Source organism: Trachemys scripta, chromosome 2 (genome assembly GCF_013100865.1).
Source record: "Trachemys scripta elegans isolate TJP31775 chromosome 2, CAS_Tse_1.0, whole genome shotgun sequence".
Classification (NCBI taxonomy): domain Eukaryota; kingdom Metazoa; phylum Chordata; order Testudines; family Emydidae; genus Trachemys; species Trachemys scripta.
In genome coordinates this window covers 17,180,922-17,206,853 of record NC_048299.1, presented here as the reverse complement: position 1 = coordinate 17,206,853, position 25,932 = coordinate 17,180,922, and the positions used below count along the sequence as shown (strand labels likewise).

The following is a 25,932-nucleotide window of genomic DNA, read 5'->3' as shown; positions in this document are numbered from 1 at the left end:
GAGTGAAAATGATAAAGAGAGGAGTGGAAAGGAATGTGGTAGAAAACCTGTTGCATAGGAGATTTAAAGGTAGACTGGACAAAACATTAGCAAACAACTGCAAGGAGTAAACCTGCACTGTCTTTAATTACTATGATTGCTGTGTGTATTTAAAAGTAAAATTCCAGTTACAAGATGGCACTGATATACTAACGTACCACTTAACCCTCACTTTCTGGGAAACTGCTGACACTTCTCCGACTGAAATTAAAATCCTAACTATGCTTAGCCTAAACCCACTTTTTTTCTGCTCCTACAGCACAAATTTAAGGCTTAATTGGTTATATTCAACTATGGCAATCCAATTCAAGGCGTAATGTCTGCAGGACCATTTCAAAAACACTCAGGGCCAGATTCAGTAAAGCTGGTGGGAGGAGGGTGCTCATTTGTTACAGGTGTCAGTGTTGTAGGGAAGCTCTCAGTTTACCCCGTTGATGTCAGCTGCACCTCTCTGTGCTAGCTAACCTCCTGTGCTTGGGGAGTGGGAGGGCAGGTACAGCTCCCCCCTCTGCCCTCCCTCAGGGTTTCCACTGAGGTGGTGGAAAGCGTTAATTCGCACTGAAGCTCCACCAATGGAAGGTGTCATGGGGTGCGAGTGAATCAGTGTGCTCACCAGCCACAATGTCTATGCCACCTTCTGCCCAGCCTCTCCCACTTTTCAGGCTGTGCTGGCTTAATTCATATTCCCTGGTATAAACACAATTGCAACCCGTTGGGCTCAAAAACCAAGACTCTGCCTCTCTTTAGGTAATCGCTGAGGTTCCTTTCCCCTTCCCCTGCCTTGGACTGAGGTCTCCATGACCTGTCCCCTGCTCTGTGTCCAGGACTCTATTTCTCTGAGCCCTTCTGTCTGGCCCGGAGTTCTGGGCCCCATCCTCTAACATGATTACAGTAAAAAAATAATGGCAGAAGGAGCCACTTTCTTCTAACACTGAACAAGGAACTTAATTAGAATAGTAAGAAAAAAAACCAGCACTGCCTTCTGCACAGTGCATTTTGTGAACAGAAATATGGTCTGAGATGTGATGAAGTTGTTACGCTGTAGTGAGCTTTTAATACCCTGCTGAATGTATACATGTCAAACAAAGCTGCAGCAGCATTTGATCATACTACACACTTTTGCCCTGGGCTGGAAATATAAACAGGACCATAACTCATGAACTTTGTGTCCATTTTCTCCTCTGACACATTTACTCCCAGGCATGAATATCACACTGACGGAAATATGCTGCTGCTAACAGAACAGTGATATATCATGCATGCTAGAGCTTTAGCTGCACCTGTTGCATATTTATCTTATTTAGGCCTATGAGCACAGGGCGAGAGGAAATCATTTGGTGGATGTAGCTGCATTCATTATGGCTAACTGCATTTACACAAGCATAGAGTGGCACTGTCAGCAGCACTGCACTCTACTAGACCAAAACAATGTAGAGCTAGACGTCGTTTTGTGCCTGATGCATAACAGTATGCCACAGAATCGTCCAACGGTAAAAAGAGAGCAGCATTTTGTGTTGAAGGGCTATCTGATATCATTCAAATGGACCATCATTTAGACTTCTCCCCATTAGCATCTCAATGCAGCTAGAACTAGAATATCTTTTATTTTTTGGTCCTAAAATGGTTTGTGATCAGAGATGAATGTACGCTAATTTTCCAGCCATATTACAAAAAAAAAAAATACTAAAACCTCTTGTTTAGTCTGTGCATAATTTTGCTGAAATGGGTGTGCTGAGGAGAGAGTGATCTCCAAGCTGGTCAGCATGAGAGAGAACCAGACTGAATGAGCAGGAAGCGCAACTGGTCACAGTGCACTAAGACCTCACACTGCAGGGCTGGATTAAAGGAACCTGGGCCCTACTCACACTCTATATGGGGCCCTGGGCCCACCCCGCAGCAGAGAGGACATGTGGCAAGAGTGGCAGCATATCCCCCATTCCATGTCCAAGCAGAGTCATAGCAATACCTCCAAAGCAGGGCATCAGGTCAGCTCTGGTGGTGGTAGGGTGACCAGACAGCAAGTGTAAAAAATTAGGACATGGGGCGAGAGGTAATAGGAGCCTATATAAGAAAAAGTCCCCAAAATCGGGACTGTCCCTGTAAAAATCGGGACATCTGGTCACCCTAGATGGTGGGTATGGGGACAGGAGGTTTCTTCCTTGGCTCTAGTGGCCTCCTGCTGGACATTTCAGCATTGGCTTAACAATCATCAATGTCACTTGACTCTGGGAGCTGCTGCGCTGGCTCCACATCAGTGGACAATAAAAGCTGGTGTGTGAAAACTCCTTTCAGATTTCAGTCTGTTCAGAGGTTTAACATTGTGGATGCAGTAAAAATATATTTCAGTGGTAATTTAAAATGTCCAAGCAATGGCTGCAGCTTTTACAAGTATTTTAGGGCAGAACCTTTTACATCAGCTTCCACTGGTGATAGTGCTGGATGGATTCCCTCAGCATTCACAGCAAATGCAACTTGATGGATGGTGGGTTTGTGAGTTGAAAAATACGGCTGTGGACTTCTTGGACTACATTCCAGTTACCAATCTTGTGACACAAAACAACCATACACCCAGTATAACCAGCCAGTTAAAATGGATTCACAGCTACTCGGTGTCCCCAGAGTGTTACAGTGCAGTCAGACCACATCTGGCCCCTTATATTGGATACTAATCTACATGTTTTAAGACAGCCTCTGAAATGTGTTAGTTCTCTCCTTTTTTCTAATCACTGTTAAACATTGACATAACTTTGCACAAGTGTCCTTTGTAGACTAATATCCACTGATGACTGGAAAACAGCTGGTGTGGAAGCTATGCCATATGGTAGTTACTTATGGCAATATAAACCTAATTGAGCATTGATGGGGACATAATCTCTGGATGCTTTATCTGTTATTTATTGCTGGTGTGTCAGCGAAAGGGCCTGCTTCAATCCATGCACCCTGAACAGTTCTGCTGGTTGTAGGTAAAGGGTACTGAGTCACCTCCATCTCCTGGTTAATGTCACTTTATAGTCACTATAGAAACAAATAATTCCATGTGATTTTTGGTACAGATCACTTTGAATAAGTGATTCTCTCTAACATCCAAACTTCTCAGTCATCTCAATGCCTCTACTGTTCTGTATTTTAGAGTACAGTAGAATATGGTTGGAAGTTTAGGAGTTTAGCGCAGCAGGAGGAAAGAGTCAATTTCAACTTTGTAGGACCACACCTGATCCAAAGATGACATACAATAGTAACTTTGCCTTTTACATTTCACAGGTCACTGCCACCTCTGGCTTTCCACTCACAGAAACTTTGTGACCTGTGAATGTTTTAGCTTGATATTGGGGACTTCAAGATGTAGCTCGTTAAGCTCTACGTTGTTGTTTTTTGGTAGCAAGGATAGTGTGTCCAAATTCCATAACCTAGGGCTGATAGATTTTTTTTTCCAACTTCAATCATAATTTCTGGATGCTTTTTTGATTTTACAGACTTTACAGTAGAAACGAGGAGGTCAATTCTCTGGTGAATTTCACCCTCCTCAGCAAAATTTTCCTACTCTCCCATGTAGCCTTCACCTGTTTTAATTTGGATACATTTATTTTTACTTTTACCCTCTGTTTGTAATCCTCTGAGCTGTCATGAGTCTAATTGCAGAGAGGAAGCCATAACACCTTCTAAAATAACCTGAAATAGTTTTCTATACATAGAAATGCCTTAATTTTATTTATTCGATAGCTAACATGACAAATACGTATTTCACCCACAAACGCCTGCAGAGGGATTTGGAACAAAGTTTGTTAAAAAAATCAATATGCAGAAAAAAATCATAAGTTGAAAGCATTTTTCAATGTAAATGTTGTATGTTGATAGTGTCACACATGTATTTTTAAAACACGAACAAATTTCTGGTCCAGTCTGGATACAATTGTTGTTATTCTGCTTTATTACAAGCATCTTCAGATCAAATATTTGACAATTCAGGGGGAAAAAATGAAACTCCTAAAATTCTGTGAGTTTACCACAAGGTGGCATGTAACAGTCATACATCTTTTTCTAGGAATAATGTCTACGTATAAAACATAGCCTGTGCAGCTATGGCTATAGTGAATGGAGAGCATAAACATTATACTTGAACAAAATTCTGTTGTCGTTACACTGATGTAAATCCAGAGGAAATCTACTGACTTCAATGGAGTTACTCCAGACTTAGACCAGTCTGACAGCCAGTAAATCTAGCTGGTAATATTTAAATGTGCTAGTATATTATTTCTTGAATCAAAAATAAAAGCATCATCAGAAATGTCGAGTATTGTATTCAACCTGGGGCTAATACAAGTGACATTAGAAACAGATTAAAATCAAACTGAAACCCAAAAGAGTCACATTGTGCAACATTAAACATTACATTTTTCAGGAATATTCTTCTCTGACTGTCTGAGATGTTAACTAACTTCAAATACCTGCATGGAGGTATATTTTTCACCTTTCAGAGATTAATCTAAATACCATATATTGGGGAATATTTTTAATTAACTTAAGCATCATAAGGGGGGGAGGGATAGCTCAGTGGTTTGAGCAGTGGCCTGCTAAACCCAGGGTTGTGAGTTCAATCCTTGAGGGGGCCATTTAGGGAACTGGGGTAAAAATCTTTCTGGGGATTTGTCCTGCTTTGAGCAGGGGGTTGGACTAGATGATGCCCTTCCAACCCTGATATTCTATGGTTATCTTCTCAGGTTAATTATTTGCAAACACGATGTCTTTGATTCTCCTTTACCCTGGTGTAAACCAGGAGCTAAATACACTAAAGTTACAATGTAATACCACTGCAAAGGAGAAGAGACTCGATCAGGGTTTGGGGGTTAAATTCTGTGTCAGTTACACCACTGTAAATCCACAGTAAATCCACTGAAGTCAGTGGAGTTACTCTAGATTTAAACTGATGTATCTAGTAAGAATTCAGCCTCTTGTATGTGACATGATACATCCTATTTTAATGCCCGGGATGTCCATAACAAGTTCAGTGACCTGCTTAATCAAACAGCTAAACAGACTCTTAAATTGCAGCAACTAAAGCAGTCAATGCTATGTTTGCTTCAAAACATCAAAATACTGGCACTTCTGGATAGCAGCAGCAGTATATGCTGATCCTATTTCTATTATTGCTGCAAATATTTACAAAGCTCCTATCACTGTGATACCTAGGCACAGTATAAACCATTTATGAAGAGCCAAATACCATGAGAATGAAGAGCACCTACTCCGTGCCTTTCTGCAGTAGCTGACTCATTTTCCTTGAAGAGACTCAAGAAGGAGGGTAACATCTAGACGATTGACTAGGAGAGCCCAATTGGAAAGATTCATTTTAAATCTCACTTTGAATGCAGCCAGGCTGAGATACAGACTCTTTCTGGAGGGACAGAATTCCAGGCAGGAGGGTCTGCCCCCGACAACAACCTGCCCTCGTTCCCTTGAGCTGCACTCAAGAGGAATGTAGCCAAAACACAGCCTCCAAATTAGCTGTCATAACTGGGGATAGTGGAAGGCAGTCTCTGAGACAGTTGGAGTTCAGCCCATTTAAGTTGTGACCTTTAATTTCATCCTGGAGTGAATCGGTATCCAGCAGAATGTATGCTGTAGAAGTGTAAGATGATCTTGGTTTAATCTGCCTCACAAGTGGATAGTCACAAACTTAGAGTAGACTTGGAGGGCATTCAACGGTAGAGTTGTTGCATTAGTCCCACTTTAAGATGACAAAGGCATAGATTAACCTGCGAAGGCTTGTACCCAAGAGCAATGACCACAATCTTTTGGCCAGTCAAAGATGAAGGACATCATTCCTGGCTAATGCTGTTCTTGCAATGTCCAGAGACAGAGCAGAAACCAATAAAATCCCAAGACTGCAAACCATTCAGATAATTAAATGGCAAAAACGTCATTAACGCAGAGTTAAGACAGTGACAGCTCTTGCCCTTCCAGAACACTGAGTTTAGCAAAACTCAAACTTCTGAAACCCAGGAAATACAGAGGTCAGGTAAATGGCCACGCAACCTTAACCAAATACACCCATAACACACACACTCCGACTCGGCCTTTTCACCGTAATGGACAGGCGCTACCTGCACCTGCCCTAAGCTCTAAAACTGAGCCTACTCGCTCAACAGATACCACTTCTGGACTTTAACAACCACTTCATACCCTTTTACAACCCCTTCACACTTGAACATGCCACCTAAATCTAAACTTTCTGCACCCACTGCTAAATCCACAGACTGCTCTCACATTCCACCTCACTACTGACAATACCCATGGCAAGAAGATCCTAGTACCTTGCTACTGACAAAACATACACAATTCAGATGCCCCCTGGGGCCCAGATCCTAGCTCACATGAGGGAGTAATGAATGTGACTCACAGGAGGGGGGGCATGGAGAGGGGGTCTGATCCCCATATGTCCCCCAGATCCTGTCACACACACAGAGGGGCCAGGAGCAGGGCTCAGAAACCCCAAGAGAGGCAAGGCACCCCCATATCCCAGCTCACATGAGGGGAAACAGGGAATGGGGCTCAGACTCCCCTAGAGGGGTCCCAGATACTGGCTCACACAGAAGGGGAGAATGTGGGACTGAGAGGCGCCTCCAGCCCCTATGCCACTCCCCCCAGGATTCCTTCCCAATGTCCCTCCCATGAGCCACCAATGCCTCTGACCTCCCACACCACGCACCCCCATTTATCCCCCCTCCCCTGGATGCAGCCCAAACCCCTTTCACCCCTATTCCCCCACTCCTCCCCCTCAAAAATGCCCCTCCCTGAAAGCAAGCATTTGCAGGTCTAATTTTTTTTTACAAAAATACTTTGATTACATTCACCTGCCTCTCCCACCCCCCAAAAAAAATCCCGGACAGATTTTAGCAATATGCCTTCCAACCTTTCCCAAATTTCTTCCCAAGGTGAGTCTCAAATTGTCACTGGCTGGGGAGTTCAGAATCAAAGGCTTACTGCTTAGTCTTCTGAGCTACCCACCTGCAGTGCAGGCTTGCCACCTACAAATCCTCTTAGCCTCGCTCTAAGTGTGACCTATTTGGCTGACCCTTACTCAAGAGTCTAGCACGAGAGTCAAAGTCGTTTCTAATACTGTTCTGAATTTTGCTGCCCCAAAGGGCTAGTGGGTGCCATGCACTCTCTGGAGGTAACGCTCAAGCGAGTGAGATCTCTGTGCCAGGTTCAGGGCCATGGCTGGATCTCTAGTGTAGGCAAAAGAACATTGACAGAATATACCCTTAGAAAAGCTGTTTATTTGGGGGGCTGTATCTCAGGAATCCCTTGGTTAAATTACCCCACATTTGGATCTTTTACCCATACCCCGCACTCCCATGAGGAACACCGAATTCCAGGGCAATCTGAGTATCCACACAGATTTTAGAGCACCGAGGAAAGACATCCTATAAACAGAAAAGTCTCGTCAACCTTAACTATACTGGCACGCCCCATGAGAAAACACCCTCAGTTCTTGGAACAAACGTTGTCATTGCAAGTCCAGCAAAGCTTCTGCCATATTTGGACTGAGTCTAAGTCAGATGGGTTTCAATCGGTCCTTATCTCTGTTCCATGCTAGGACAATAAAGGAAAATAGAAAAGGTGATTAGCATAATGCTGACATCAGAGTTTCTACAGGTTGGGGTTCTTTTGGAGGCAAAGCCCCGGTCTCTGAGACCTCAATGAAAGGAAGGAGTGAGCTATCCCAAAGCAATACTCTTCACTAGGTTCATTAGTTGAATACCTCTTTACTGGCAGCACTAATGTCTGAAGACAGATCTAGTGATATCAACATGGACATCTGGCCTCTGTCCATGCCCTGAGATCACTGAATGGCAAATAATGCTATTTTCATTCCAAAAGTCACTCTTGAAGCCTAAATGATGGGAATCCAAAAAAATTGAGGGTGCCAGTTAGAGCTTGAGCTGGCAAGCAACCACTTTCCAAATGACCTTCCCCAGAAAAGGGATGAAGTTGGTAAAGCTGTTGCTGCCCAGTGCTATTTTTTGAGGAAGGACCGGGTAATAGCATGTTTAAAATTCTTCAGGAGCTTTCTGTTTTCCATGCAGGCATTCACAGTCTGGACTGGTAAATGGCCCAAACAGCCTTCACTGGCTTTAACCAGCTGAGAACGACAAGGAGCCGGTCCATCTATCTGATGCAATCTATAATGCATAACTCACCTTGACAACTGAAGTTTACCCCATGCATCAAATTGAACAAGGAACTTCCGATGCATCAAGAACCTTTGATTGCATGACTGGATGAAATTTGATTTGTGAAGACTGAGTTGCCTTTTCCCTTCAATAATAGTACGGTGCATGATGCTTTGGAAAGATTGTCCCAAATCTGATCAGTCTTCCCTGAAACAGAATTCTTTACAGTAGGAGGCACCCACCTCAAACCTGTGCTTGAGGTGAGAACTAATCTGCCATTCCCACTTGGGCTAGGTCCACACTACCCACCTGATTCGGCGGGTAGAGATCAATCTTCTGGGATCGATTTATCGCGTCTCATCTGGATGCGATAAATCGATCCCAGAAGCGCTCCCCCGTCGACTGCGGAACTCCTGCTCGCTGAGAGGAGGAAGCGCTGTCGACGGGGGAGCTTGCCTGCGCCGTGTGGACCCGCAGTAAGTAAACTTAGTTCGAGCTAGGAAATGTCGACTTCAGCTACGCTATTCTCGTAGCTGAAGTTGCGTTTCCTAGATCGATTCCCTGCCCTAGTGTGGACCAAGCCTTGTTGTTACAGCCATCCTCTTTCACATTCACTAGTACCTTACCCTATAAGTAATTCAACTGATGAGTAGGGTCCTAGTAAATGTGAGTAATCTGCCCCAAGTGCTAAATTGCTGCTGTAGTGACATAAACCTAATGATGGGTATGTATCTGACAATGCCTGTATGCCCCCATACAACATGGGGAAACTTTGTATTTAAGCTTTCCGAGAATATCATTCCAGCAGTGCTATATTTTTGCTGCCATAGAGAAAGATGGAAAATGTAGGCCCTCGGCCATACCCCAACAGTCAGCCACTCAATAACCAGCTATAAAACAGTATGGGCTGAATTCTTTGCAACTCCCCTGGAACTAAATTGACATTATTAAGACAGCATGACAAAACATCCCTGTTCATTAGGTATCAAATCTCTTGCAATCTGGTGATTTCCAGGTGTGACGCATACTCTGTGGCATACTGGGGGTACCTTCAAGCACAAACTCAAAGGGCCCGGTGTCATGGTTGCCTCCTTATGCTAGAGGAAGATCTGTGGAATTTCTACATCTCCCATGGTGAAGAGTGCTCTGGGTGATTAAAGAAATTAAGGTATTCAAAAATCTTGCCATTTATTGCCCTTGTGGAACCAATGACTCTTAGCATGCATTCTCAAAATGGATTATCTTGCTCCATTTGATATTCCCACAGGGGCTGTGTTCTCCTTGTCTCTGGAGCCCTGGCTATTAAGGTTCACACACTTTTGACAGACACTCCTTTGGAGAATAATTCATCAGAGAGGACTCAGGCTAATTCTTCTTCCTTCATCTGCCCCATCACACTGTGTGGTTACTATTTATTGGCTATGGTTTACCTTTTAGTGTGAAACATTACAATGTCCGTTTTCTTTCTCAGGCGACACCTAGCAGGAATTTAAGAGTAATTCACTTACAGCTGTCGTCGTGCTTGACTCTTCTTCAACTTCAAGCATAAATAGACTGTGAAAGTTCTCAGTTTTAGGTAAGAGGGACTCACGGTTCTAATAGTATAATGTTAAACATTATAGAAACAGACAAATGAAGATAATATTTTCAGCAGACTCTAATAACGTTCCTGTATCTATCATGCTGTCAATGTCAAGACCTTACAAGCCTCCTGTATTAATACTTCATTTGACACCAGTCTATACTAAGAAGGGAAATATATCTACTTCAGGTACTTAAAATGTGAAAAGCATAAAAGATGCTCCTCAAAGTAAACACTATATAACTTGGCAGATACTGTGAAGCACTGCACCTCTAATATAACAATACATGATTTAATATACTCTAATTTTTGCAAGGTGTTGATTAAATTACGGAGGAAGACTTTTCATAATTACATCCTGCATTGTCTTCTTAAAGTCAGGAAAGGGTGCATAATTACACGGGCAAGATTCTGCCAGCAGCTGTGCATTTGCAGTTGCCACAAGTTCAGGGGGAATTGCATAGAAGTATCTGAGGGCAGACATTGGGGCTATTTTACAACATCTTGCAGCAAATTTTTGTACAGTTATAAGATATTTAGTCTTAATGAGGATGACATCCTGGCCTCTCCCACCAGGTGTCACTGCAAAGTCACATTACAGTATCTAGCAATAACATTCGATGCAGACAAACTGTGGATTATGAGGCTATGTAAAGGTCACTGCTGAGTAAAATAATCTCTTTTCATTTCTTTTTTTTTTTTTTGCTCTCTACCCTGCTAGACAAAAATAAAATATAACAACACTTGCTTTGTGTGAAGCTCAACAAAAGAACAGAGGTTCAATTGTAAATTGTGGATACAAATATCTTTTATTGCATAAAAGTCTGTAAGAGATTGATATTTCAGATGCTGTTGCTGCCCAGTGCCGCAGATATGGTGGTCCCTTTCTCACAATTGGGACAAACACCAATAGCGTGGTGTTGTAACCAGAAAATCAGGGCTAGCTTTGAAGTTGAGGCAACACAAATCTGTCTACTTGAGGATGTCAGTTTCTGGATGACAGACTCGCAGGTCAACTTCCTGCTTGATCATCCCCTTTGACAGCCACACCAGATGGGGAAGGAACTCAACATCTATTTTTTTCCAGATGGAAAACAAGGTCCATAAAAATCACATAGTCTGCATGTAATGGGCAGCACTCACCTCTTGAGCACCTCCTAGTGGTTGTGTGTGGTACCGTAGACCTCATCTGGTCCCTGGTGCCACCTGCAGGCTGCCAGCTGACCTTAGTGGGTCTTTCATGGCTTGGGCCTCTGGCTGCGTCACAAAGTTCAAATGAATCCCTTCCAGGATATTAAAGAGGCCAAAAAATAACAGCCTATTTGCCCTCACTAGTGTCTTCAGCCCTTTAAATTTGGCCCTTTATTCTGTCTCCAAAATAAGGCCTGTCTCCTACCTGGGGTTTATGCCACTTTGCCTGTGGCTGGCACCATATAAATAGCAGCTATGCACCGCTTGATTTCAGTTCATTGCTGAGAGTTCCCTGGGCCTCCTCCTATTTGGTCCCATTTATCTTCATCCTTACCTCAGGGCTAAGGTAATTTAGTCCTCTCTCCCTGCAAACCAGGCTTAAGCAAATGCAGCCAGAAACACCCTGGTTGGCCCTCAAGATCTGTTGGCCCAGAGAGGAGCACACTTCCTCGCCTTTCTGGTCCCCACCAGGAATTGAACTGCTAAGGTCCCACAGCTCCTTTTATCTGAGCCTGTTGGGCTCTGATTGGCTGCCTCCTTAAGAAGGCTTGGACAACCTCCTTTCCTGGGTCTGGATATAGTAGAACTGCAGGGCTTCCTGTGTGGAGCCGCAAAGGCCGGGTATACTCTGTCACGCTGCCTTATATATCAACTCACAAAGCAGCTTCTGTCACTTTGTGAGGGGCTACTTTTTATATCCAAGGAAATGTACACAAAAAACAAAAAGGAAGTGCTCAGTTTGATGGTATATAAACAGGGTAGACCTAGATAAGAGCCTAAATAAAGTCCGTGCCTCCACTCTTGCAGAAAATGGCCAACAAATGAATGAAGTTCATGTTTTAAAGTGGCCTGAGGAAGAGCTTTATGAAGCTTGAAAGCTTGTCCCTTCCACCAACAGAAGTTGGTACATTACCTTGTCTCTTTTAAACCCCCTCATGTTCTCCAAGCAGTAGGAGGCAACACATCTAGCAGCACAAAGTGACTCCAACTTCTAGAGAACACTGTGGTTATAACTGGCTAAAGAAGGTAAGGTAGTGATTTTATGATAAACTTCTTTTTATTCAGTGTAACTTCTCTGGTGCTTTGTATACTGGGCCTGAACGACAGTACTTACACACCACAAACTGTTCATTATAGGCACTGCAGTAGTGTGTAGGCATGTATTTATTCATAGGCCTTTCTATGGTTCTTAGCAACACAGTATCTCAGCACTTCAGAACAATTAAGTATTTTTTAGCCTCACAACATGTGAGATTGTGAAATATTTTTACCTCTTTGTTTTCAAGTGAGGAAACAGAGGTTCAAGGAGGCTGTGACTTTTCCAAGGTCACACGGGTAATCTGAGCCAAGAACAGAGTCTAGGTCTCATGACCCCCCATCCTCTGACTTACCAAGACCTCTGGACAATATGTTCAGGTGTTCAGAATTTTGACAGTTATGAAGAGTCATTAATAACAATGTGGGTGAGAATATTAGGCTTGGCTGTCAGAGTGTTATAACAAAATGCATGAGTGCAATGCATTCTAAAATTCACTACATTTTTTATGGAAGTGTACAATGCTTTTGTCAAAACAGCACTCAATTTCACAGAAAACACTTTCAATCATGCCTCTCTTTATTTTAAAAATTATCTTTAAATTTCACTGTTTCTAACACACACACAAACTGACAGTGGTCATGCATAACAAACTACACCATTCTATAGTGACAGGTTATACACTCATTTATATACATAGCTTGTTTACAGCCCCAGGACTCTCAAAGGGCATCCAACATAGATACCTGGAATGACTCCATGGATCTGTTCTCTTTCTTCTATGCTATAACTTCATTTTTACATTAGACATGTAAGCAGCATGGCAGAAAAAAGTTATATCAGACTATACGAAAGCACTAGACATGTTTATTTTAGCTTTATAAAAACCATGCTTAATCTAGCCTTTCATGTTATAGTAATCTATATATCAGCCTACAACCTTCCAGCTAAATGCACTAAGTAGATTAAGCTGCTTCATCAGCTTTGATTGATTTGAAATGTTTTTCACTATATTATCAAGACTCAACAGTTCAGCATAAGTACCCTGAAGAAAGTTTTTCCCCTTTGGCAGATTTACAAAAGCAAATGCTTAATGTGAATCACAATGAATTTCTGCATGTTTATAGGGGGGAAAGAAAAACCTTCACATCCACTCTAAAGCTGCTTCTGGATTTACCAAAACCATCTGATTAATACTAATAGTACCTATTTTATCGTGACAAAAGCAATCATGTTATGAAGAAAAATGGTCCCTCTGGGGGCTGTCATTTGTATTAACCAGTAGCAGGGGCACACCAATAGATAGCACCGCTGGGGCTGTAATTTGCATAGCCTAATATGCAAAACAGCTCTGAGAAAGGACAGTAGGGATTTTGATAGCACATAGTTACAGACTACCTGTAAAAGGTTTTTATAATCTTACTCTTTAAATTTGAAATTTGGGAAGTTTTTTGTCTTGCATTTGGAGAAGGTACTAAATAGGTCATAAATTGTAACCGTAACCCAAATGACTGCTCAGTAGAGCCTCAGCTGCTAACATTGTCAGAGGTCGTAAACATCAATGACAACAAGAACACAAAAGAGAAAAGGAAAACACTCTCATTCATTATGCCAATACTGCAGCCTTCACTGTTGCTCATTCTCTGACTATATGGTGCATATATTTGCATAAATGGAGCGAGATCTTTGAATATGTTCAGAATCCACCCCAAGAACTTGCTGAGATGTTAACAGCACAAACAACTATGAATATGGTATGAATATCAGGTCTGTCTACACAGGTGAGGTGGGGGAGACATTGCTATAGGAACCCATGAAAAAGGCAGAGCACTAAGAGATGATCCTGAGATGCAAAAGTTAGATCTTTGCCCAGATTTCAATTAGCTTCTCATTCAGGCATGTTTGGATTGAAGGTTTTGGTTTGGCTCATTCTTAGAGAGAGGCAGTACCGCAGAGCACATATTAATAGTGAGAAGGTGGCCGCCAGCAGCAGGGATATAACAGCACAGCACAATGCAGGCAGCTAGGGTAAATCCTGGCTCCACTGAAACTGATGTTAAAACTCCCATTGACTTCAATCGGGCCAGGATTTCATTCCTGGACTCCAACTTCCACTGGTCCTGGTGATTCCTTTAGCACTACTGAGCTCCTAAGTTCCTCTGGACTTCCCACCGACCCCAAATTCAGTGTGCCTACAGGGCTCCTGAGCTCCACAGCCTTGCCTTGGGGCCACACCAAATCCTGTAGCCCTCCTGCTTGCTTACTGTCCATTTGGTTTCACCCAGTCAACAGTTCTCTGCTCCCCAGCAATCAATATCTTGATTCCTACTTCCAGTCCCAGCGTTGCCTCCTACAGACTTTTTAAATCTGTAGAACCCAGTGGAGACCACATCAGGTTCATGGGAAGACTGGGAATCAAGTTAGGAAGCCTGGGAGATGCTGCGAAGTGGAAGGGAGCTCACTTATGGAGACCAGCTGGGAACTAGAGGCCATCCAGAGCTCCAAAGGTTTACAGAGCTCTCTGCTCCCTGGTTCTCCTGCTCACAATTCCCTGAGGAGTGTGGGGCTTATGAGCTAGGAGAGAGACCGGTCCAACCTGCAAAACTCCGATTCTGAACTCCACCTCAAAACTCAGGGGGTGTTTGTATCTGGGGTTTTGCTTTGGATACTTCTCCACCGTTCTCGTGGGGACTGGTCACTCTATTATTCAAATGTCAACTGTTTTCAGCCACATAGTCTGTGACACTGTTAGCATCACAGACAAAAGGCTTAAGTATGATCATCATATAACAATGAAATTACCAAGAAATAAATGGATACTGTGGACCTGATTCTGCAACCCTTACTCACACTGAGCAGCACTTTCAATGGTGTTACTTATTTTGTAAGTGCTATTCAGTGTAAGGGTTGTAGAATCAGGCCCTGTATATTTACATTGTATTTGATCAGAGAATCACTTATTTTAATCAGTAAATTAACACGGTTTTAACACGACATTTTTTTTTACAAAGGACAAAACTGAAAGTCAATGTCATCTAAGAAATAAGCTGAGCAATCCAGTAATTGAATAAAAATGTGTTTCAGCATAACACAACATTAGTACATCACTGTGTACTAGCTTGATCACTTGAAGTTCACTGACATGATAAACTCTTTCTGTCAGCATTATGCCCTGTATGCAGCACACTCTGAGAAGACCTTATGTACTAAATGCTGTTTATCAGCAAAACAGAGATACTGACATGTACGCTTGACCTACAGAGTCACAACAAGGAAACCTCATTTCTTTAGCAAAAATTAGATTAAATTAGCATTTCGCAACATCCCATCAGCCACTCCGACTAACTGCAAAATGCTTTACAGGGAAAATGTTGTATGCTGTGTCATTGTAGCCATGTTTATCTTCGGGTATTAGAGAGACACAGAGCTCTGTGTAAGCTCGAAAGCTTGTCTCTCTCACCAACAGAATTTGGGACAATAAAAGTTATCATCTCACCCACCTTGTCCCATTACAGGGAAAATATTAAGTATTCTGTGATGCATAAGTATTTCAGCTTCAACGTACATTTAAACATCAAAAACAATGACAAACAGGTAGCAAACACTTCCACTGATGTGTGTGAATAATTGAGGGCCCTGAGTCTTTGGGAGTGATGACTGCAAAAGGGCTGGTTTTAGTTTTCTGGTTCTTGAGGCCAGTTCCTTACCAGCCTTAGCTTTGACAGAGCGTAGAATAGCCTAGGGGCTGCTCTACACTATGCCACCTAGCAGTGGCACACAAGGGGACATCTGCCAGCTGAGAATAGCAGATGCACAACATTGTATTAGCTATGGCCCTCCTGCCCTTACAGGGCCATTATGTGGAGTAGGAGTCAACTGCACTGGTTCTGTGCCAGCTGTGGACTTCCCCATGCCAGGGAAATTCTTAGCTACCGAGTTCTGCACAGCTTCCAGCTTCTTTGTGCTACCTGGTCTAGCTACAAAAGGGCCAGAGCACCTGGTTCTAGAAGTTTAAATCAGAGCAGTTTTTTTGTTAACTTCTCACCCTTAGCCCCCCAACCCCTTCCCCACACACATGTCTGCCACTTACTGTGATTAAAAAATAAGCACTTCTGATGGAAACCTTGAGTTATTGTAGGTGCCATTACATAATGAAACAATTCTGTTCATTAACACCCTGTGATTTATCACCCTTGAAACAAGGGGGAAGCCCTGGAAAATACAATTCTTACATCCTCTCACATTATTCCCAGTTCAGCACTTAAGATAAGTGTTGGAACAGCTGAATTTCCAACTAATGGGCCATAGTCCTGAGAACTCAAATGTTTCACTTCTAATTTTACCCTATACTGCAAATCTAGAGCTTAAACGCATAACTAACGGCAGCCTTCAATATTGTGTCCTACCTTCATACAGCCAGTCGTTGAGGCCATTGAAAATAACACCTTCCTTTCCAGTGGAGACCACTCGGATGGCTTGTTTCCCCACATGAGCACAGTAATAGATGTTATTCTCAAAGATAAATATCTAATTTGAAGGGAAAAGGAAAAGAGAACATGGTTAAGCAGGGAGTTCATTATAAAATAGTGCATTGCCTTCACAACAATCAGCAGTGCATGGTGATAGATCATATCTCTACAGCAACTTTTAACAAAAAGGATCCCAAAGCCTTTTATCAACTATACTGCAAACTCCTCAGCTGATTTAAGTTAGTATAGTTCCATTGACTTTAATAGAACCTGTTGAGGGTCTGGCCTGACAAACAAGTATTTCTTCTCTCATTACTAAAATATTGTCATCACTTTAGATATTGAATTATGGCAGTTAAACAGCTATGATCTGCAGCTTAAGGTCAAGAAGTGAAAAATACCACATCCTCCCAGTACTTTCTGAAACATGATGCATAGACCACTGGTGGTCTGCAGAATGTTTGCAGTGTGGAGACCTGACTGGTCATAGAAGGCTGGTTCTCCATGTTTGCAGATGAATGTGTTTCCTTAAAAGATAGCTGATGGTGTATTAAATACTTTTAAAATAATGATTACAATGCAAGGTCTGTCTGTAGATGCTACAAGAATGACATGTGCTCCTGAATAGGAGGAGAAGTGCGTTGTATGTTTACTAGTGGGTTGGAAGGTGGCCCACAATACAATCTCTCTATTAACATGTGGCCTACATTGAAAGGGCTGTGAAATCTCCTGCCACATCCTATTGAAATTACCGGGTAATTTTGGGTTGTTAGAAGGTAATTACCCATACTGAAATTTGGCCAGGATATGAACATTAATATGCATACTCTTGAGAAAGGTGACAGGGGATCCTTAATTCATGGATTCCAAGGCCAGAATGGACCACTGTGATCATCTAGTCTGTCCTCCTGTAATGACAGTGACTGGTCAGGACCAAGGGGCCTGACCCTGGAAACCTTTACTCACACAAGCAGCGCTACTCAGTCAGTGGGAGTATCTGCCTGAGTAAAGACGACTGGCATGAGTACAGGTTTGCAGCGTTGATTTATGAACAGTCAAGAATTCAAGCCAGACTTGCCAAAATGGTGCCTGCAGCTAGGCTCCTAACTAAGTATCCTGGTTTTCAAAGTACCAAGCATCCACAGATTCTACTTACGTCAACAGAACCTGATGAGTGCTGGGCCCTTCTGAAAATTAGGCCACTGATTTAGGTATTTAAATATGGACATGAGAGCAAAACTGTAGGCACCCATTCTTGAAAATCTTGGTCCTTGGCCTCAATCTTTGTCCTTATCGCTGACTAAACACTCTGTTTCCTGTATCACTGTCACATGCAATAAAGGGATGTTTTGGGGCTTCTTTTTGTTTTCTCTGTAACAAGTTTTATCCTTTTAAAAATAACACTCTTGCTTTGAAAAATACTATTAAACTTCATTCTACCAGGCTGCAGAGATGCAAGGCACAGGAGTATCACCAAAGCGATTTAGTGGGAAAGACAAATTGTTAATGACATTTAATGGATGTTTAAGGATGGGATTTTTATAAATTTAATGATATTGGAACAAATGTTAAGTATCCTTTCCATGATACAAAAATGCAATTTCTTACATTGTACTTATGAAAAGGTAGAACTGGAAAAAATATTTGCTTTCAATTCATGTTTCATATCCTATTACAGTAGTGTTTCAACTAGAGATGAGTTGGAAAGCTGCCAAAAGCAAGTATAGATCCTAATTTAATTTCAGCAGCTGTTATGGTGAGTTTGCCTGGGGTAAAAAGTAGAACTAAAATTGTACCTTGTTTTATTCTTTTCCAGATTACATGAGCTTTTGAGCTAAAAAGAGCTGCATCCAATTAATATATTCTGAAAGTAAAAATATTCTGCGACAGATATTAAATTCTCCTCTCTCTCCTGGCTTTTTTTTAATTTTTAGTATGCAGATAAAACAAATGAGAGGTACTGAGCACAGACTGTTACATTAACTAACAATTGTGCATATGCTGAAGTTTAGATGCACACAAAAAGTCAGGACTAAGCAGAATAACATACTGCAAGAAGAATACTGGATTTTTCTTTTACACTTCTAAAACCAGCACTCTCCCTCATGGATGAAATAAAAAAAAAAAATCAAAGTGATTGCTGTGGTCATGAAAACTGAACACAAATCAAACACTAAGCCACATAAAACCAGGGTACCTGATTATGATCACATCGCCATCGGTATAAATCCATTCACTGACTTCAGTGGAGCTACTCTTGATTTACAGAGTCAAGCCCAGAGGTGCCCAAACTTTGCTTAGATACAATGTAAACTAGCAAGGAGCCCAAAGGACTACAGCTAATTTGCATTAAAGAGAGCAAATTGTGGCCACCGTGCGTGTGTGGGGGCAGGAGGTCTGTGTCTTCACCTGTCTGTCAAATAACTAGCACATCGTGGGTGCTACTGCAATCCGAGGAATGTTAATAATGAAAAATGTTGTTGCACAGCATTTATATCAGCTTTAGGGGTGTGGGAACTCCTGTAGGTTCTGCAGTCCCAGTGGCAGAGGTGGGGGATCCAGGGCAGAGTACGTTGTGAGTGTTGTACAAATTCCCTTCCTTCACTCAACCTGTTCCATAATTCCCTTGTGTGTAGGAGTGGTTCTTAAAAAAATTATATTGCTCTCCACAATAGGCCTAGCTCTCTCCAGGATACGTCAGCTTCTAGCAACTCCCAATCTCTGCTGCGAGAGAGGCAGGACAGTCAGGTAGTTATGCTACTAGCCTAGGACTTGAGACACATGGATTAAATTCCCTGCTCCACCACAGACTTCCAGTGCAACCTAAGGGAAGTCGCTCTCTTTGTGCCTCAGTTCCCCATCTGTAAAATGGGGATAACAGCCCTTCCCTACCTCACAGGAGTGTTGTGAGGATAAATGCATTAAAGACTGTGAGATGCTCAGATACTAAGGTAATAGGGGCCACATAAGTACCTAAGATAGATAGCCACATTCATAGTTGTCTGGGGTTTCGGTGATGTTGTAAGTACCAAAGACATGGGGCAGTGGTAGGTATTATGGCTATTTATTTAGATTGTGGTAGCATGCACATTACACTAGGTTATATCCAAACCTAGATGACGACACTTCTGAACAGAAGAGCCTCCCAAAAGGGAAAAGGACAGATTATAGCTGGCCTCTGGGCACTTTGCCAACACCTTCTCTTCACAGTGACAGGAGAGCATGGGGGTCCCCCAGACTCCCAGCTCTTATACATACAGGAGGAACTATTGGTTTAGAAACCCATGTTTGAAAATTTTGGCCTTAGATTTTGACTGTTAGGCCCACCCCAACTCTCACTGAAGTTAATGGAAGCTTTTCCCGGACAACATCCTCCTTTCTATGATAAGATGAATAGTAATGAACACAGTATATTCTGGGGACCTTGTCACTGTATAGGAGGATTCTCTATTTAGTCTTCTCTAGCTGAGATTTATTACTCTTTTCTGCAAAGATCATCCAATCAAACATCCAGATTAGAAGGAATTATTCAAGTGATGCAACATGTTCCTTGCTCAGAGTTTCACAGTAATTGAAACAGAAGGGCTTGCCATACTTTGTATCAAGTATCAGGGGGTAGGCCTGTTAGTCTGTATCCATAAAAACAACGAGGAGTCCGGTGGCACCTTAAAGACTAATAAATAAATAAAAACATCTGTTAAATAAATGTGTTAATCTTTAAGGTGCCACTGGACTCCTCGTGGTTTTCATACTTTGTATGTTATTTACTTTTAAACAAATCTACAGGAAAAGTAAACAAAGCTGAGTAGCAATCCTTTTGCATAGTGATGCTTATATTTCTTCACTTTTTGCATCTTTCAGAGCTTTTCTACACTAATCAGTGTGCACACTGCACCAGAGAGCTGCAATGGAAAACGAATACAGCATTTTTACGTTAAAGTAACTTCCATATAATTTAGAGCCAAACTGCAGCACCTCATAGAGAATTTAAAATTATCCTCTTCACTACAGTGCCTTGTACCCTGAAAATGTCAACCATAATCAAGATAAAACATAACTGAAGCAGCACATGGAAGACTTCTATGTAAGTAGCTTATAAATTAAGAAAAAGCTTTTGAACTTTTGCTATCCATCAAAAAGAAATATCTTTACGTTACTCCATATCCCAGGTTACAGAGATATTAGATGATTTTATGAAATACAATTACAATATTTTCAATTTTTTTACATTAGAAGAGAAATGTCTAAAATAACCAGATTCCTTTGAATTAATCAGTACGTGATAAGAATTATTTGTGAAACAACGTTTTATGGACATTAATTCTACACTATTTTATGCTTACTTTATATAGTACTGTACATTTCAACTCTAACATAACGCATGGCAATTAGATGGTTTGATCTGACTCCCATTGAGTTCAATGGGAGTAGAATCAAGCACTAAATTTACTGGTGCCTTTTCCTTTTTCTGTGTACACGCAACTGCAATGGGATTTATGTGTCTGCATTAAACGCATGATTATCCACCTTTTTTACTGTGGACAGCCTCTGGAAACTGCCACAATAGTTAAAAAAAAAAGCAGGCAAAATGTTAAGATGCATAATTAATAGCATGGAAAATAAAGCAGAACATATAATATTATTATTAACATGCTTCCATTTGGAATACTGCAATCCATTCTGGTCAACTTATTCCCCAAAAGAAAATAGCAGAAACCGAGGGGGTTCAGAGACAGGCGGCATGAACAGAGGCAATTCAAAACTTCCATACACTGACAGACTGAAATGACTCTAGAGTGGAGAAGAACAATGGGGTGGGACATAATAAACTAACAAATGGTGCAGAGGTGGTAGCCAGGGCACTACTATTCACCCCTTTTCAAAAGCAAGAGGACATTGAATGAAACTGAGAGGCAAAACATTTAAAATGGATAGAATGATTCCCCGCCCCCCATGTATAATTAACCTATGGAACTCACTGGCACAGGTATCATCAAAGACATGAAACCCTCTTTTATAGCAGGGTTGAAAGAATTGGGCATCTATTTATAAAGATAACAAAAACATTCACAGATACTATAATAAGGATTAAAAAAAAATGCCAAGGAGGAGGTACGCTAAGTGCTGCATTAGGGGGGCTGTGTTGGTGAGTATCTGAGTGTCTGCTGCTGGGACAGTTGGTCAGTTTGACCGTGTGCTTGATTGCTTGCTTGTTTGTTTGAAAAGTGTGAATTGGGAGTGCTTTGTTCCAGCTGGGCCTTGAGTGGGCCTGACTGGTATATAAGGGCAGTCAGCAGCGAACCAGCTGAGCGGCGAACAGCAGAGGCTAACAGCGGGAGTTCGCCTAGGGAGAGCGCACTGAGGCTTTCATCTGCAGGTTTCTCCGAGTAGTTCCTGCAACAGTTGAGGAAGCTCCTAAGAGGACGGTGATATGGAAGGTGAGCGATCAGCTGTTGTAACCTGCACAGGTTGTGCCATGTTTGTCTTTCTTCCGCAGGACAGAAGCGACTTTGTCTGTACAAAGTGCAAGCTGGTCTCCATACTGGAGGAGAAGGTTCGAGGGCTGGAGAAACAAGTATCGACTCTGCGTTGCATAAGGGAAAATGAAGATTTCCTGGACAGACGTCAGGAGATGCTTCTACGGCCACAATGTTCTGAAGATTCAGAGCAGGCGCAGCAGGGACAGAAGGATTGTGAGGAGGTTTGGCAGCATGTGACCTCCAGAAGGAGAAAGAGGAGCGTCCATGCACCAGCAATGGAGATACAGGTGAGCAATCGTTTCCATGTTCTCTCTACAGGTGCTAATGCGGAGAGTGGACTAGATGGCCCATCTGAGGGAAGGGAGCAGAAGGAGACTCCACCGATTGGAAGGCAAAAGATGCACTGTCCTAGGGATGGGGGTTCCACGACCACCACTCCCAAGAGGAGGAGGAGGGTGGTGGTGGTCGGGGACTCCCTCCTCAGGGGGACTGAGTCATCTATCTGCCGCCCTGACCGGGAAAACCGAGAGGTCTGCTGCTTGCCAGGAGCTAGGATACACGATGTGACGGAGAGACTGCCGAGACTCATCAAGCCCTCGGATCGCTACCCCTTCCTGCTTCTCCACGTGGGCACCAATGATACTGCCAAGAATGACCTTGAGCGGATCACTGCAGACTACGTGGCTCTGGGAAGAAGGATAAAGGAGTTTGAGGCGCAAGTGGTGTTCTCGTCCATCCTCCCTGTGCAAGGAAAAGGCCGGGGTAGAGACCGTCGAATCGTGGAAGTCAACGAATGGCTACGCAGGTGGTGTCGGAGAGAAGGCTTTGGATTCTTCGACCATGGGATGGTGTTCCAAGAAGAAGGAGTGCTAGGCAGAGACGGGCTCCACCTAACGAAGAGAGGGAAGAGCATCTTCGCCAGCAGGCTGGCTAACCTAGTGAGGAGGGCTTTAAACTAGGTTCACCGGGGGAAGGAGACCAAAGCCCTGAGGTAAGTGGGGAAATGGGATCCTGGGAGGAAGCACAAGCAGGAGAGCGCAACAGGGGAGGACTCCTGTCTCATGCTGAGAAAGAGGGACGATCATTGAGTTATCTTAAGTGCCTATACACAAATGCAAGAAACCTGGGAAACAAGCAGGGAGAACTGGAAGTCCTGGCACAGTCAGGGAACTATGATGTGATTGGAATAACAGAAACTTGGTGGGATAACTCACATGACTGGAGTACTGTCATGGATGGATATAAACTGTTCAGGAAGGACAGGCAGGGCAGAAAAGGTGGGGGAGTTGCGTTGTATGTAAGAGAGGAGTATGACTGCTCAGAGCTCCGGTATGATACTGCAGAAAAACCTGAGAGTCTCTGGATAAAGTTGAGAAGTGTGAGCAACAAGGGTGATGTCGTGGTTGGAGTCTGCTATAGACCACCAGACCAGGGGGATGAGGTGGACGAGGCTTTCTTCTGGCAACTAGCAGAAGTTGCTAGATCACAGGCCCTGGTTCTCATGGGAGACTTTAATCACCCTGATATCTGCTGGGAGAGCAATACAGCGGTGCACAGGCAATCCAGGAAATTTTTGGAAAGCGTAGGGGACAATTTCCTGGTGCAAGTGCTGGAGGAACCAACTAGGGGCAAAGCTTTTCTTGACCTGCTGCTCACAAACAGGGAAGAACTAGTAGGGGAAGCAAAAGTGGATGGGAACCTGGGAGGCAGTGACCATGAGATGGTCGAGTTCAGGATCCTGACACAAGGAAGAAAGGAGAGCAGCAGAATATGGACCCTGGACTTCAGAAAAGCAGACTTTGACTCCCTCAGGGAACAGATGGGCAGGATCCCCTGGGAGAATAACATGAAGGGCAAAGGGGTCCAGGAGAGCTGGCTGTATTTTAAAGAATCCTTATTGAGGTTGCAGGAACAAACCATCCCGATGTGTAGAAAGAATAGTAAATATGGCAGGCGACCAGCTTGGCTAATCAGTGAAATCCTTGCTGATCTTAAATGCAAAAAAGAGGCTTATAAGAAGTGGAAGATTGGACAAATGACCAGGGAGGAGTATAAAAATATTGCTCAGGCGTGCAGGAGTGAAATCAGGAAGGCCAAATCACACTTGGAGTTGCAGTTAGCAAGAGATGTTAAGAGTAACAAGAAAGGTTTCTTCAGGTATGTTAGCAACAAGAAGAAAATCAAGGAAAGTGTGGGCCCCTTACTGAATGAGGGAGGCAACCTAGTGACCGACGATGTGGAAAAAGCTAATGTACTCAATGATTTTTTTGCCTCTGTCTTCACGCACAAGGTCAGCTCCCAGATTGCTGCACTGGGCAGTACAGCATGGGGAGAAGGTGACCAGCCCTCTGTGGAGAAAGAAGTGGTTCGGGACTATTTAGAAAAACTGGACGTGCACAAGTCCATGGGGCCGGATGCGCTGCATCCGAGGGTGCTAAAGGAGTTGGCGGGTGAGATTGCAGAGCCATTAGCCATTATTTTTGAAAACTCATGGCGATCGGGGGAGGTCCCAGATGACTGGAAAAAGGCTAATGTAGTGCCCATCTTTAAAAAAGGGAAGAAGGAGGATCCGGGGAACTACAGGCCAGTCAGCCTCACCTCAGTCCCTGGAAAAATTATGGAGCAGGTCCTCAAGGAATCAATTATGAAACATTTAGAGGAGAGGAAAGTGATCAGGAACAGTCAGCATGGATTCACGAAGGGGAAGTCGTGCCTGACTAACCTAATTGCCTTCTATGATGAGATAACTGGCTCTGTGGATGAGGGGAAAGCAGTGGATGTGTTATTTCTTGACTTTAGCAAAGCTTTTGATACGGTCTCCCACAGTATTCTTGCCACCAAGTTAAAGAAGTATGGGCTGGATGAATGGACTGTAAGGTGGATAGAAAGCTGGCTAGATCGTCGGGCTCAACGGGTAGTGATCAATGGCTCCATGTCTAGTTGGCAGCCGGTTTCAAGTGGAGTGCCCCAAGGGTCGGTCCTGGGGCTGGTTTTGTTTAATATCTTTATTAATGATCTGGAGGATGGTGTGGACTGCACTCTCAGCAAGTTTGCAGATGACACTAAACTAGGAGGCGTGGTAGATACACTAGAGGGTAGGGATCGGATACAGAGGGACCTAGACAAATTAGAGGATTGGGCAGAAAAAAACCTGATGAGGTTCAACAAGGACAAGTGCAGAGTCCTGCACTTAGGACGGAAGAATCCCATGCACTGCTACAGACTAGGGACCGAATGGCTAGGTAGCAGTTCTGCTGAAAAGGACCTAGGGGTCACAGTGGACGAGAAGCTGGATATGAGTCAACAGTGTGCTCTTGTTGCCAAGAAGGCTAACGGCATTTTGGGCTGTATAAGTAGGGGCATTGCCAGCAGATCGAGGAACGTGATCGTTCCCCTTTATTCGACATTGGTGAGGCCTCATCTGGAATACTGTGTCCAGTTTTGGGCCCCACACTACAAGAAGGATGTGGAAAAATTGGAAAGAGTCCAGCGGAGGGCAACAAAAATGATTAGGGGTCTGGAGCACATGACTTATGAGGAGAGGCTGAGAGAACTGGGATTGTTTAGTCTCCAGAAGAGAAGAATGAGGGGGGATTTGATAGCAGCCTTCAACTACCTGAAGGGGGGTTCCAAAGAGGATGGAGCTCGGCTGTTCTCAGTGGTGGCAGATGACAGAACAAGGAGCAATGGTCTCAAGTTGCAGTGGGGGAGGTCCAGGTTGGATATCAGGAAAAACTATTTCACTAGGAGGGTGGTGAAACACTGGAATGCGTTACCTAGGGAGGTGGTGGAGTCTCCTTCCTTGGAGGTTTTTAAGGCCCGGCTTGACAAAGCCCTGGCTGGGATGATTTAGCTGGGAATTGGTCCTGCTTTGAGCAGGGGGTTGGACTAGATGACCTCTTGAGGTCCCTTCCAACTCTGATATTCTATGATTCTATGATTCTATGATTCTATGAATCCT

At 43.2% G+C, this 25,932-nt stretch overlaps 1 protein-coding gene across 5 annotated transcripts in view; it reads right to left on the bottom strand.

The window, feature by feature from the left end:
- Positions 1–25,932, bottom strand: part of DPP6 (dipeptidyl peptidase like 6) — a 784,761-nt gene that overhangs the window by 126,513 nt on the left and 632,316 nt on the right. For all 5 annotated transcript variants that reach the window (XM_034759984.1, XM_034759986.1, XM_034759987.1 and 2 more), the window contains one exon: positions 16,429–16,549. In XM_034759984.1, coding sequence (XP_034615875.1) covers positions 16,429–16,549 — 121 coding nt within the window. The remainder of the gene's footprint in view (positions 1–16,428; positions 16,550–25,932) is intronic.